This window comes from Sipha flava, unplaced genomic scaffold, assembly GCF_003268045.1.
Source record: "Sipha flava isolate LNK unplaced genomic scaffold, YSA_version1 103_pilon_pilon, whole genome shotgun sequence".
NCBI classification, from domain to species: Eukaryota; Metazoa; Arthropoda; class Insecta; order Hemiptera; family Aphididae; genus Sipha; species Sipha flava.
In genome coordinates, this window is record NW_020271717.1 from 1,257,412 (window position 1) to 1,273,056 (window position 15,645).

The window sequence follows — 15,645 nt, forward strand, 5'->3', positions numbered from 1 at the left end:
TTATCTCTAACGATTTTTCTTAAGAAATTTGAGCTTTATAATCGAATTTTTATTAATGTATTTGGATACGTCCAAATACGTTCCAATCGATTTTGAATCTAATAAATGGCTGAACCTTACATCTTTGAGAATTATAATTCTATTATAATAATAATTTTAATTATAATTTTTTAAAAAAAATCTAAATATTTAAAATTTTACCATTTACTTATACAGTAAACGTTTATATAAGCATTCAGTAAAAATTTCAAGTCTCTAAGATCATTATTTTTTAGGAACATATTATAACAAAAATTCGACTGTCGAAACTAGGTATGTCGTAGATTTCATAATTTTTCAGTTATATGCAATTATTAAAAAGCTAACTGGAAATTTGTTAAAAAAAACTTCTTGAAATACTAACTAGACTACATTTCCTATCGAAAACCACTAATGATTGGGATGATCAGAACAATTTTTCTCGTAAAAATCGTAAATAAATACACAAAAAGAAAAAACATCAGGATAAAAACAATTCATTCCACTAAACTACAGAAATTATTTTTTGTCCCTTTTTCTTTGAATTATTTTAAAAAAATACATTTTTGTTCACATTTTAAAATAATTTTTATATTTAATAACTTAACTAAATTGATAATGGTGCTCTGTTTATAACTCCTAGTTATAAATATAATAGCCTAGAGCAAACCATTATTAGGAATCTTTCAGTGTTATAGTAGCGTAAATGTTTACTGAACAACCATATAAACAATATTACCTATACAAATGTATATACATTAATAATATACACATTTTACTTGGAATGTACGTAAGTATAGTTATATCTTAGGGTAATTGGTTGGTTCTGAAAAATATTCAAATAGCATCTTAAACATAAACGCAATTAAAATATTACTAAACAACATAAGAATAAACTTTTAAAAAATTTATTTTTTACAATGCTGTTTTTAAATTAAGATAATTAAGACTGGATTTTATAATATATTTATAATAAATTTTTAAATAAATAAACGAAAATTATAAAACATGAACTTAAAATTAAAAGTGCTTTTAGTCAATTAACGATAAATTACTAATAGATTTTTTGAAATATGAAACTTATAATATACTATTTCAACGTATTTATTTCAGTTAATTACTACGATTCATACTTTTTTTTTTTTGTTTAAAATATAAAAACGGTTTAATACAAACTAATTCAAAGTCAAAACAAATGAGTATTCAAATTAAATTAAGTAATTAATAATTAATTATAATTAAGTAATTTAAATATAATGTTAGAAGGTTTAATGAGCCTGATATAACAGTTCTATTTTAAAGCTTGGGTAAAATGGAATGGAATTCTAACAACAAATTCAACATAAAACCGTACATACGAAAGACAAAAGTACAAACTTACATTGAAATGATTTAAAGCACTCACACACTAATGCAATTCTGTCATTCGTAAACAATAGGTGGTCTGACGTAAACGCATGTTATCCGCTTGTAATGATAAGTATTCCATTTAACGAATTAATTTTTTCTCTCAAAATATCGCTGTAATAATAGATTATTTTTTAAAACGCTCACGTTTGTACCATATTAGAAAAATAAAGTTAGCACCTAGTAATTGTTGAAAATTTTATTGATTCTGCTACAAAATCTTCCTAAGCACGTCATTGATGCTGCTGCAGCACTACTACACTGAACATTTCTATACTAGATAACGATTATAGAAGCTGATGGTACAGGCATTATTTTTAGTCGGCATGAAATCAACTGACATTATAACTGTGCACTATTTTGTAAAATACAATTATTCAATTATATCAACGTATATTTGTTATTGGTCAATCGATTGTAGTCCGTGTAACAATGTCAGCGTTGCATAGTCACTCGTGTTCCCTATATCCAGTGCCGCAACTACAAAATAGGAGGCCCGTGTGCGGTAATTATATTAGGTCCCTTCCAAGGATTTATTTTTGTTGTACGTCTTATTTATAAGTATCAATTTTTTTAAGTTTTAAAACACGTTTCACATCAGTTAGTGTATTATATATGTATATATATCAAATGAAATACCTACAACTGTTGTATATTATACTTCACTACATATTTATGTAGTAAATTTATTTAAGTAGCTTAGGTAGTTATGTTGTATGCCTATTCAAATCGTCATTGGACTCATTGTTAAATCAATATCATATTACTCTAAAATATTATAACTTCCTAACCTGTATTTTGGAAAAAAGTTTCTTTTTATTATAAAATATTAATATAATATTATTGAATAATTGTGTGTTTGTAAAGTGTAGTTTATTTTAGGCTGAGACTAGGGGGCCCCCAAATGCATGTAAGCCTTGGGGCCCGTGTGCGTGGCACACTCTGCACACCCGGTTTTCGCGGCACTGCCTACATCCCTATAAATTTCACGAGTGCGACACCTGTTTGGCGAACATCATTAAAATCATTTTGTACTCGTACACACGTAGACAATTTGATAGTTTTAAAAACATTTAATCGTTTTACATAATGTTTGGTGAAAAAAATCATCCGCGGCGTTCATTTGGAAAATACTATTTATCATAAATGTACAACGGTCTGTGGATGGCGATAGGACGATATTGGAAAAACTTCACGTTTTCGAGAGGGTGCATGTCACTCGGCTCGTCATCGTCCAGCCGCGCACCATCAGTGTTATCGTTACGAACATCACTACGCGCTTTGCTGTTAAATGCCGCAGTATGTACGCGACCATCAAGATTATCGTTATAATGTAACGATATGTAACGTATGCGCGTATAGATTTCGATTTAATAATCTAGACGAAGCGAACTACTGTTGACATAGCAGTGCTTTTTTTTTTTTTTTGTTCTTTTCCTCTAACGACGGTTTGACGTCCGAAACCGTACCTGCTACTACTACGATGACGCCATCGGTACAGCGACGGTATGGTAAAATAAAATCTATATTTAGGTTACCGCCGCCGTCGACGGCAGCGCGGCACTAGTGGAGTTACGCCGGCGCCTTTACTCCTACACACCGCGCACAGTACGTTTTCCGCGGTTCATCCCTTCGCCGCTCCGCCATCCCGTGTTCTTCGCTCGTCCACCCCTGCCGTACGTGCACGTAAGCCGTGAACGCAGCATCCTCTCTCTTCTCTTACCCTCTCACTCCCTCTCACACCCTCTCACTCTTTCACTCGTTCGCAAACACGAACGATCAAACGCAAGCACACACACACACACACACATGCACGCGCGCGCGCGCACACACGTCAATCGCGAACGCGAGCAGACACACGCACGCGAACCTACTCGCACGTCTCTGCGGCCGGATCGAACTGCTTCGTGCCAGTGGATTAACGAGATAGCGTGTCGTGCCGTCCACGATCGCCGCAAGCAGTCGATCACCGTGTTCTACACGCCCGACGAGAAATCGTTCGTCGTCAGCGACCGGTCGGAGGGTGCAGGGATGACGGTGGCGATCGCGATGACCGTCGCGAGGCACAGCGAATTGACGACGGAGAAAATGCTAAGCGTTTAACCGACGACGGTTGTCGTCGTCGTCGTCGTCGTCTTCTTCATCGTCGTCGTCACCAGTGCGGTATAACAGCCGTCCGTATCGGCCATGGCCACCGAATACAGACAACGTCCCGGCATGGGTGATCATTTCGACGACGAGGTAAGTGCGTTTAACGTTTACGTTTTTACGACGTGGACGATATGGTAGGGACGGGATTTGATTATTGATTTCCGATACATACATTTATAAATAGTGACGGATAGTAATTTGTTTATGCGCTAGTAATTCAGATCTCCCGTTCAGCGCGATGAATTAGTTGGACGCATTGACTATTGAAAACCAGATGTTCGATTCACTATATTTATATGCAATAATATATAAACCCTAGTGCTATTTTGTTTATAATTTTATTTTTGAGTAGCTAAATTTAATGTCCAGATTATTTTTTAGACTACTTTTACACTATAACCGTTTGCATCTGAAACAGCAATAATTTTTTTTTTGTTCAACATGCATCATTCGCATTCAAAACAAAAATAAAATTATGATAATATTTTTTTTTTTAACTTTTATCCTGCCGAAAAAAAACTTATTGGTCAAGTTGTTGTACTAGTTTAGCAATCGGTAAAAAATAAAAAATCTTAATATCTGTATATAAAATGAAAAACTTTTGTAAATTAGTCTCAACATTATTGTTCAAGTTTCCAAATATATAATTTAAACTATCTCAAACATACAAATAACCATACAATATAATAAACTTAATTTAAGATTATCTAATATTATAACACAAAAAAAAATGATTTTGTATTTACTTTATCGTTTAATTGAACTAATTTCTGCGTACTATACCGATAAAACATTTTAAACGTGTTTTAGGATCTTGTAATGAACTCAGCGCAACAGCGTCGAAACTGGCGTGGTATTCTCATCGCTTTGATGGTTATCGTTGCCGTTCTAGCCATGATAGTCACGTCAGTCGTTTTATTGACTCCACCTCAACCTGAGGAACTGTCGGATTCTTATTCGGACTTGGAAAACGGTGATAGATCGGGTTCGGACTACTATTACAACCAACGGGCGAACGACGAACTTTGGTGGCGTCGTCGAGGCATGAGAACATTACGTTTATCGGATATTCTATCAGATTCGGCCAGCATCAAAATATTTAACGGAACGTGGATTTCGGGTAACGAGATATTTTATGTGACCAGCAACGGTGATTTAGCTGTGATGGAAATCAAAGATGACGGAACGGTTCAAACTACTAACCACATAATGTCGAAAAAAATGTTACAGGTTATCTATAATATGCTGTAATTGTAAATAGACACATTGAGTAATTAATATTGATTGTTTTCCTCTTTTAGAAATTAAAAAGCCAAATAGTGTCGTTTGAATTATCACCTGATCGTAATCACGTACTTATAGGTTATGATGCTAAAAAAGTAATTGCATATAAATACTAAATATAAAAATGAAACTTTAGTCTTGTAATTTTCAATATTTTTTAGTTGTTCAGGTACTCGAAAACTGCTCGTTATACCGTGTACACTGTGTCCACCGGGTTAGTATGTTTATAGTTTAACTACTTGTTGCGCAAATAATATAAATCGTGTTTTTCCCAGGCAAATGACTCCTATAATGTTAGACGAAGGTCATCAATTCCAAAACGGTACTACTCATAGTCTACAACCTTACCTGTTACATGCACAATGGCACAAGATCTCGACAGCGGCGGACAAAAACATTGAATCAATGGCGTTGATTGTTGTCTATCGATACGACGTGTTTTACGTTCCGTGGTCGGTGAAACTGTCAACGATAGAGAACGATTCTGATAATGAAAAAAAAAACTCGACAGTGGACTCTCGGATTTCTAACACAACTAGTTCCGACTTGCCATCTTCCACCGCAACGCCTAATGACAAATATGATCATGATGAAAACAATTCTTCTTCTAAATTATCGTCGACACCCTGGCCGTACGGTCCAGTACGCAGAATTACGACGTCTGGTTCAACGGTTTCTGCTGTTGGGACAGTGAGCAACGGAATAGCTGATTATCTGTATGAAAGTAAGTGAGCTGAATATATGCAATAAAACGAACATTTTTGTTATTTTACTATTATGTTACTACATTGTTGTCTTAATATAGTGGAGATATTGAAGAGGTCACCAGCCGTATGGCCATCTTCCGGTCGGTACTTGATGTACGCAACGTTCGACGACCGTCGAGTGGGAGAATACAAATACTCGGTTTACATGAAAGGTGGACTACAACGTGATACAGACGATGGCAAAGAAACCGAAAATCATTCTCGACAACAGAAACAACAACGGAAAAAGAAACGACGCCGGAGACGTATTAGACGCAACGTAAAATCCAAAGTGGCAACAGATAAATTAAAAGAAGACGAGACATCCGAATATCATTTGTACCCCGAAATCCGAACCATTAGGTATCCAAAGGTAAGTTAATCAAAGCCTAGTTTGACTTGCCGAACTATCGAATGACGCATTATTTAAAGTTTAACATCCTATAACAATACTTAATAATATCAGCAGATTTCTTTCAAATCATAAATAACTTCACTACGTTATAAAGAATTTGAAAGTCCGCTCAAAGTTTGAACTTCAAACATCCCATCGAGTATGCATTCCAATTTTCGAATAGACTCAAATTTATCAAATTATACTATACAAACATATAATATGAATATAAAATATAAGTAATAATTAAAATTACAGGACGTTCTATATCCGTACAACAGTTTATTATCATTATTGTATTCCAATACATCCGAAAGTGCCCATAAATTATATAGTACATTAACCAGGAAGTACAGAATTTATTTATTTATTTTTGATATAAAGAAAGTTATTATAATTTAAAAAGAGAAGAAAGAGGAGTGGTTTAAACGACAAGCTTTCTTTAATAAATGATGATTATTATTATAATTTACAATACATTTTTTATCGAATCTAAAACTATTTATACCTTTTAAATTAAGTAGTTATATATTTTATGCAATTTTTAATTATAACGAAATAATTAAATAATAATTATGTTAATGTAATTATTACGTCCACAGGCCAATACACCTAATCCCGTTGTTACTTTATCGGTGATAGTCAATCTCGATCAACTCAGAAATCCGCAAATACAACCAAAAATACGCACACTAACACCTCCACCTATTTTTCAATATACTGAGTGAGTCACAGAGTAAACTAAAATTCGATACTAAACCGAGTAAGGTATAATAAATTTACTTTTTATGTACAACAGTGACTACTATTTCACGGCAGTTCAATGGGTGAACGACGGAGGAGTTGGTGGAATAGGTGGCGCAGACGATGACAAATCGGGTGCTTCGGCAGCTGAGGTATGTGTTGTATGGTTGAACAGAGCACAAAACACGAGCGTGACTACATTATGCAAATCGCCCATGTGGATGTGTCAAGAGGTTCGTACACATACTTAGCTGTAGATATTTACGAGAATTAAGAATGATTAGTACGAAATGTTCGTGTGACAGACCCAAGTGATCAACGCAGCAAGAGCTGGTGGTAACACCAATGGTGCAGGAGGACAAGGAAGTAACATGTTTGGTAATGATCATGCACGCCGTCGGTACCGACGCAATGGTGGTAGCTCACAAAAATCACAGTCGGAAGCCGCTCATGGAATGACCAACAACAATAACAATAACGGGTCGACTTTCTATCGAGAAGACCGACATCACCACCGTCAGCAGCACCAACAACACCAACATGGTCAACATCAACACAACGGCCATCGGAGCCGCCGACGACGTGCTGGAGACGTTAATAACGGCAACGATAATGGAACGAAAGGCCACAGACAGTACGGGGGTTGGGTGGATGCCACTGTAGGTGGAGCCGGAGGTGGAGTGGCGTCAACCGGTGGTGGTGTCAACGATGGTGGATTCGCTGTTTCATCGTTGACAGGAGCCACGTGGTGGTCGGACGAAATTAACGGTAACAACAATTATGACGGCGACAATTTCGCCGGCGACGACGGATATGCCGGCATATCGGGTATTGGCGACGACGCAGGAGCTGGATACACGGTAGCTGCATTAGCCCGAAGGGGATGGGAAACGGGTGACAAGGAACTGACGCCGCGGGCCCCAGTGTTTGCGGCGGACGGTCAAGGGTACGTGAGCGTGGCGCCGGTGCGCGACGAAGGATTCGACGATAACGAAGATCAAAGTGATGAAGGTGGCGTGCGTCTGAGACGTCCGTCGTCGAAACAACATTCGCATTCACCACATGACCGGAATGGTAAAGAACGGTCATCGCTTCAGTCACCGGTCGGAAAATATTTTGCTCAAGTGGTAGCCGTAAACATAACGAAAAAGTTGTTAGCGCCTCTAACATTTGGCGAATTGGACGACGATGACGACAGCGACAACGATAAAGAAGATAAAAAAAAGAGAAACGTGGTCACTAAGAGTTGGACAGTGGTCAGAATTTTAGCATGGGACCAACGGACCAATATGATGTAAGTACTTAATTATAAATAAACCACGTTTCTATTTAGCAGCACTTTGTTTAGCTAGTGACTTTGACCGGTTGTTAACCAACACGTTTATCCGAATCCCGTGTACCCTTATTTTGAACGATTTAATATCAGTGTAATGAATTACAGGAATAATTAAAATCCGAGTACACGTGTATTTAAATTTTGTTTTGAATAATTGATACATTTGAAACATATGAACTACAATTATAAAATTCACAGTTGTTCTACTTATACATTAACGATAATATAGTTATATAGTTAATAATATAGTTAAAAACCTCAAAACCCGACGTCCGTTATGACCTTATAAGTGTAAAAATAAATGATAACATTAAATGCGATTAATTAATTAAATCGTGGTATCTTTTTTATGACTAGTGTTTGTTTCGTCCAATTACGTTATTATGAAAATTAACTAATGTAATAAGTTGAATATTTTGAAATTTAAAAAAAATAAAGAGATAAATATAAATGTTATTTGAAAATATTAACGCAATACCACGGGTATAATGATGCGTTATTTTACCCGTGTATTTTATTTACACGGATTAAACATCCTTTTCTCGAGAACACGTGTATCTGTTTTTTTTTATATACTCGTATAATAGGGACTTCTAATATATATCTAGAGAACACAATAAAATGTTTTGTTTTGTATAGTATTAGAGCAACCTTCATAATTTAAAACATAAAATAATAACAAAGTTTATTTCTAAATACATAAATAATTTACTAATTCTTATTTCTTTTATTTATTATAATATCAATATAAATTAAATTTAAATAAATGTGCATTTTTTATACCTGATGGTAATTTTAATAATAATATTATTTAAACAAATTTATATTTATATTTTATAAGAAAAAAATTATTATAATAAGATTTTATTTTATATTTAAAAAAATGTATTGATTTACTTCATCACTTAATTTATTAACTTTTTATGAACGGGACTTGATACCGATGTGTATTGTCTTCGCTTTTTATGTATGTAGTATCTATAGTACAAAATACGCGTTTTTTATTCATCATCACGGTTGATGTATTGAAGTATTAAAGATTATGAAAACACATTTGAATTTATAATTAAGTCTACTTGAGAAACCATTTTTATAGATTTATATCCACAACTTCGATCAATTTAATTGCAATATTATAAAAATGTTACGAATATTGTATTATTATTGTTCAAAAAAAAACCTTAGTATAATTGAAAATTTTGACCTTATCAATCTCAAGTAGACTTTATGTTGATATTTATTCTTTTCTCGGAATTCTCATAATTTTAATTCATCGACGGTAATGATGAGCCAAAAATATGTTGTTTTTGCCTTATTGCACGTGAAAAACACAATAAGATAATACATATCGATATCGAATCATCATGAACAATTTTTATACGTGTAATATAAAAGTTTCGGGTTTTTTGAATTAGGTTTATTAACCGTTTTAATCACTGATTTTATCCTTTATATATTTTTAAATTTTTATTTTGTTGTTCACATCATATTTCTAATATGTATATAATATCACAAAATAAAACAGAATGGACACTGATAACAAATTACATGGGCAGCATAAGACAATAATGAAATCAGTCAGCCATTTTATTTGAGGTACTGTAGAAAGTTAGTAACATTTTATTCCATCATGAAACAGTAGTAATATTCTTTATAAGCTATTACGAATTTTCAAATGTTATTAATAAGAGTTTGAGATTTGGGGGGCTTATAAGTCTTATACTATGGTATGACCATGGGTCAATCCCCAACCTCCCATCATTACCAAAAAAATATAAATTGTGTTTTTGTAAATGTATTACAATTGTATTTGTAAATTTACTACAACAATGATTTGCATTTTATAGTATTATATCGATATAAACATTTTTAATATACTTAAAAAATGTATATAAATGCCTGTATAATATTTAATCATCGATGAATCTATTTTATACATTTTTTTTTTTTTAAACACTTCCCATTCTGAAATCCTGTATGTAATGACCTGTATTATGGTAGACATACTATCTAAAAAATGATCCACAAGTAAAAACTTCTTGGTACCCAGTAGGTCACCATGTTTCACACTGTTTGGTAGATCACATATTGAACAATTACCATAATTGAAATTACAATTAATAACGAATATCAGTTATCATTGATTATAATTTGATAACAAAAGTACCTCAATTAAAATGGCCGCTGATTTCGTTGCCGCCGTGTTGTGTCCACCCCCTGATAATATCATTAATATATTGTTAATATTTTGTATACAATATCATGTTATATTTATATCAATATTCAACTCGCTATGATACAAGAACTAATCACCCGTTTTAAACAAATAATAGATAATATTCTTAAAATAAAATTATTCCGTGTATTTCATTCCTACTATATGTATTGTAGATACTTCTTAGCAGTACCGTCAGGCCGCGGTGCACCACACCATCGTCACTTATATGCAGTAAAGTTTACGCCTGCTGCGTCTTTATCGGCTACAAATGTTGATATTAGTACACGGGCGGGGCATCATCATCAACAGCAGTACCGTAAAAATACACATCACAACACTCGTAGCCGTCCAGTATGCTTAAGTTGCGATGTAGGTTTTACCACCAACGTACAAGGGCGCGAGCGTCGTGATGTTCCTGGAAAACAGAATCGAATGGACGAGGCTCGAGACGATCGGTTGAGGCGACAGCATCGAGAACGGTGGGAGAATCAACAGGAAGAGGATAAAGACAACGAAGAAGAAGAAGAAGTCGCCACTGCAGAAGGTAATATTGAATAATATCCGAAAAATTCCTATTTTTCAGTAGTTTTCAGCAAATGGTGTATCATAAAAATGTATTTTAAAAGTGTTGAACTTACTTTATAAATTATAATTTATAAAGTATATTTTATGCATACAATTAATACTTATTTGAAAATGTCAGCAAATTTAATTTTTATCAACTATATTTTTTTTAAAATATTTTAACATCTATATCCTACATAGTTGATCATTATTTAATCATTGAAAAGTTCATATGTGTTCTCAAAACCCTTACAGAAAAAATTAATAAAAAAATTATTTTCTATAAAATGATGTTAAAACACACCTTAGGCGCAAAAAAAATGTATTAAGTTGTAAATTAATATTAAGTAATAATTAACTCAATACATAATGTAATTAATATTTATTTTAAGTTTATCTTTATTTCAACTTGAAACTAGTTAATACTCCTAGTTTTATGTACGTATATTATATATATTTATATATTATTATATCATGAAGTATGGAATAAATGTGAACGTAGTATCTAGCAAAGATTTCAATGAATATTTTTGAATATCATATAAATATTATGTTTCATATGCAGAAGCAGAACTCCGTAGACAGCGAAATCGTCGACAGCAACAAAAAATGAATAATCGCGGTGCAATGAGACATTGCACATACTATGACGCTCAATTTTCCCGAGATGGTAGCCATTACGCTTTGATATGCTTGGGTCCTTCGGTGCCTTATGTAACATTACACAGAATCTTGATGGATGATAGTGATAATGGTGAAGACAACATCAATGGTAGTGGCTTCGGCGATGAAGTAGTTAGTATGCCTCAAACTACACAGAAGTGGCTTAAAGATCCTTCTTTTTCTTTTGAATTCGTGGCACTCATTGAAAATAATACTCGTCTACAGGTAAAATGTTTAAATTGTTTCCCAACGTAGTATTAACTGTTTACTTACGATTATCGTATTGCAGGACAAATATACGAACCGAGTATTATTACCCGGTACCAGAACATTTCAGTTAAGACTTTCTGGTGGTCGTAAGCTGACAACTTCGGGTGGTTTACATTTTAACGATCCACTAGCGGCAGCCGATTATTATAGCAATGGTGGTGATCAGCAACTACATTTTTCAACCAGAAAACGTCCAGATTCAGATCCTTTAACCGTAGCTCAGGTTCGATTGTATCTACCACTTGGTGTTTACGACCCTGAAGCTGATCCTCGTCCAGAATTTATGTTAAACCATATTAGTAATTCTGTAGAAAATACCAAAGGTAAAATTGATAATGTTTCTGAAACTGCTACTGAAACCAGTGATAGTCCTTCGACTCCTCACAGTCGTCGACGACGACATTCATCATCATCTCGTGAAAGTGATAACGATGGATCAAAACGACAAAGACGACAACGAAAACAACAGCGACATCGTCGTTACAAAAAATTATATCCTCTGCTTGTAGTAGTAAACTCGGATCCAGGATCTCAAGCCATAACTGATCGATTTGCTGATCGACTTGGATATACGACGGGATTATTATGTTCGGGTTCATTAGGTAGAATGCTGTTGAGTCCTGGTGGTGGTAATGCAGCAGGTATAAGATACGGTAACAACGAATTTGATCATCGAAGGCAGAAAGGTCGCAGAAATCGTCGTTCCACAGCAACCAGATATTACTCCTCTGGTCATTCAGATTATTACGATGACGATTTTTATGATTATAATCAAGATGATACCGAAGATACAAATAATGAGTACGTTGTGGCTGTTATAGATCCAGGCCGAGGTACGTGGGCTCGAGGTTACGAATCACTGTTGGCATTGAACTACGGCGACGGCAATGATAGATATGAAGATATAAGTGGTAGTGATGGTGGAATAGGTAGAATACTAGGAACGGCTGACCTTCGTGATCAATTGGAAGCAGTTGAGTATCTGCTTTCAAGCGCTACTAATACTAACGATGATTTCAAAGACAATGGACAAGGATATTACAGCGAAGATCGTCCTAGAGGAGGTCGTGGTAGTCGAGATCATTCTAGATGGTTTTCGTCAACATCCCAATCGAATAGAAGATATTACAGTGATGACGATGACTATTATGACGAAGATGAAGAATATGATGACATCAATACTAAAAACGATAACGATGATTACTATTATTATTATTACAGCAACGGTGGGGATAATAGTGATTATGGTGGTAGTAGTCACGGAGATGATTTTTACAGGGATAGGGATGATAAAATAAGTAGAAGAGACCGTAGAAGTACCAGTGATACAAAAGTAAATTCTGAGGCACTAAGATTGCCATATGTTGATGCATCTAGGGTGGCATTATTGGGTGGTGGTCCAACGTCGCCTTCGACCCCATCATCAATTTATGGCGGCTATGCTGCCGCACGGATGGCTTTATGGCAAACTATTTATGGTGGTGCACCTATGGAGAAAAAAGGCAGTGAATCTAGTGGAAATAGAAAAGAACCCGTAGCTATTCACTCTTCATTCAAATGTGCTATAACTATGGCACCTGTGTGTTCGTGGCGTATGTATGGTGATTATTAATTTTTTTAATTCATATAAATTATATTTATAATTCAACGTTTTACTCAAAGTTGTTAACAATGTATTACAGCATCAACATTTGCAGAACGATATTACGGCTATTACAGTGGGAATGATGATACTTGGATGTCATATGACCGCTCAGACCTAATACCATTTGCAGTAACATTAAACGATTCGTCTTTATCACCATCGTCACAAGTAAAAGGAATTAACTTATTAGTGATGCATGGCACAGCAGACACGACTATCCATCCACAGCATTCAATGATGCTGGTCCGAGGAGTCATGCAACAACAACAGCGCCAATACTTTCCAACAGGTTTTACTGGGAGTCTAAGACGGCGAAATATTAATTCATCAGCATCCGGAGGCAGAGTCACCGGGGGGTTTCCTACACGGACTGGAGCTATTAGGATATCACAATTAATGACGCCAGATGCAGACCTCAGTAATTCAAGAATGGCTACAGGGGTAGAAAATAGTTTTCCAATAAACCACAACCATCAATTGCTTCACTCGATTTATGGACATATCTCTCAATACCTAGCTAACGAATGTTTTACTAGTGTGGGTGATGGGAGCAATGGTCGAGGCATCAGAATCCGTGGTCGGCGTTTGCGAAAACGAAGAAGGAGGAGATGGAGAACCGGCAATCGAGATCAAGAAAAGTCAGATAACCAACAACCGCAACAAAGAGGAGAAGAACATGAACAACGACCGCAAAGTCAACGTAGTGTCAGCAATAATGACGCTACTAATGGTGATGATCGAGGTGGTAGAGGTGATCGTAGTGCTGGTGGCAGATACCGTCGACACGATGTTGATAGTAATCAACATATTTTGGAAAGAAGGGTTAAAGAAGGCTTAGTAGCTATACAAATTAAGCCCGAAAGCAGTGGCTTAAATTATAATAGTAGCACGAGCCGTAGTGGTTGGGGCAACAACTTAACGAGTGACTTCAGCAATCTGCATAACGCTAGGATAAGTAGTATTAACAAGGGTAATAAAGGACGAGAAAAAGAAGATGACGAAGAAGTAGAGGTAGATGACGACAACGAGGGCAGTGACGAAGACTATGATGATAGAGAAGATAAAAACGACGAAGATGAAGGTGATAGTAGTGATGAAGAGATAGATGATGATGAGTAAATAACATCACAAAAATAGTGGTAGATACGCACAACTAATATACTATATTGTTGCTATTTACCGGTGGATGAATAGTCAGATAGAAAAAATGGCTATCTCCCAATATGCGGTCTACCACAAAAAATATGCGGTCTACCAAAATGGACGTGATCTGCTGTAATAATATTAAAAATATAAATAAAAAAAAATTTATTTTATTAAGGATCCACAAAGCATAATTTCATACCTCTAAGGAAAGCATCAAAAATATTATCAGTTTAATTTTATCATCGCCACCAACACTCGGCTAAGTACCTCTCTAAGAGGTCTTCATTAGTACTTCACATTTTTTTAACGATTTTGAGTAAATAATAGTTAATAATAGTTAATAGTAATAGTAAATAATAATGACTGGAGATTCCCAGCTATTGGTAGAACACATAACATTGGTAGACCGCATACTATACTCATATTTATAGTTACGTAGCACACCAAAACGGAGGTAGACCACATATTGGGAGATAATAAACTGATCGAAATAAAAAAAAGAGTAGTTATCATTTTAGATATTAGTTTGATTAGATTCTTTTCAGGTATTTGAATTTATATTCACGAAGATAAATTAAGTGTATACTAAGTTCTAAGTAAAACAACAACAATCAATCAAAAGTGAAAAAATGTTAAGACTTATTTTAAACATATTATTAGTAAGTAGCACTATGGTAATACAATTTTATACTTTATATTATTTATTTTATTATTTGTTGATATTATATAAATTATTAAACTATAAGATAACATATAACTATAGTAACAAAATTGACGGATACTACCTAAAATACATTAATACTTGCGAGGGTATAATACATTTTACTAAATCAACTAATATACCTAAAATAATTACTTTTCATTAATTATCTACTTTGTATCTACTTATAAAGAATTAGAATTTTTTCAAAATACGTAATATTGTTGCTTATATATTTTTCTTTTGTTAACTAAAAAAAAAAAAATACATTTTTGCAAAAAATGATCGCACCATTTAAATAATGAAAAACTATTTAAACTTTACAATATTATACCAATCCATTTTTTTTAAATATTTAC

General features: G+C 34.4%; 1 protein-coding gene across 2 annotated transcripts; it reads left to right on the top strand.

Moving 5' to 3' along the window:
• Positions 1-3,056: 3,056 nt before the first annotated feature.
• On the top strand, positions 3,057-15,269 carry LOC112682616. Of its 2 annotated transcripts, none has more exons than XM_025553264.1 (13): positions 3,057-3,666; positions 4,387-4,806; positions 4,878-4,955; positions 5,022-5,074; positions 5,136-5,584; positions 5,666-5,979; positions 6,603-6,724; positions 6,800-6,977; positions 7,050-8,038; positions 10,472-10,842; positions 11,428-11,750; positions 11,815-13,396; positions 13,478-15,269. In XM_025553264.1, exons 1-13 carry the CDS (start codon positions 3,613-3,615, stop codon positions 14,557-14,559), a joined length of 6,015 nt encoding a protein of 2,004 aa, XP_025409049.1. In that variant the 5' UTR covers positions 3,057-3,612; the 3' UTR covers positions 14,560-15,269. The 2 variants fall into 2 exon arrangements, with proteins under 2 accessions (XP_025409049.1, XP_025409060.1); XM_025553275.1 differs by having other exon boundaries at positions 11,434-11,750.
• Positions 15,270-15,645: the final 376 nt, after the last annotated feature.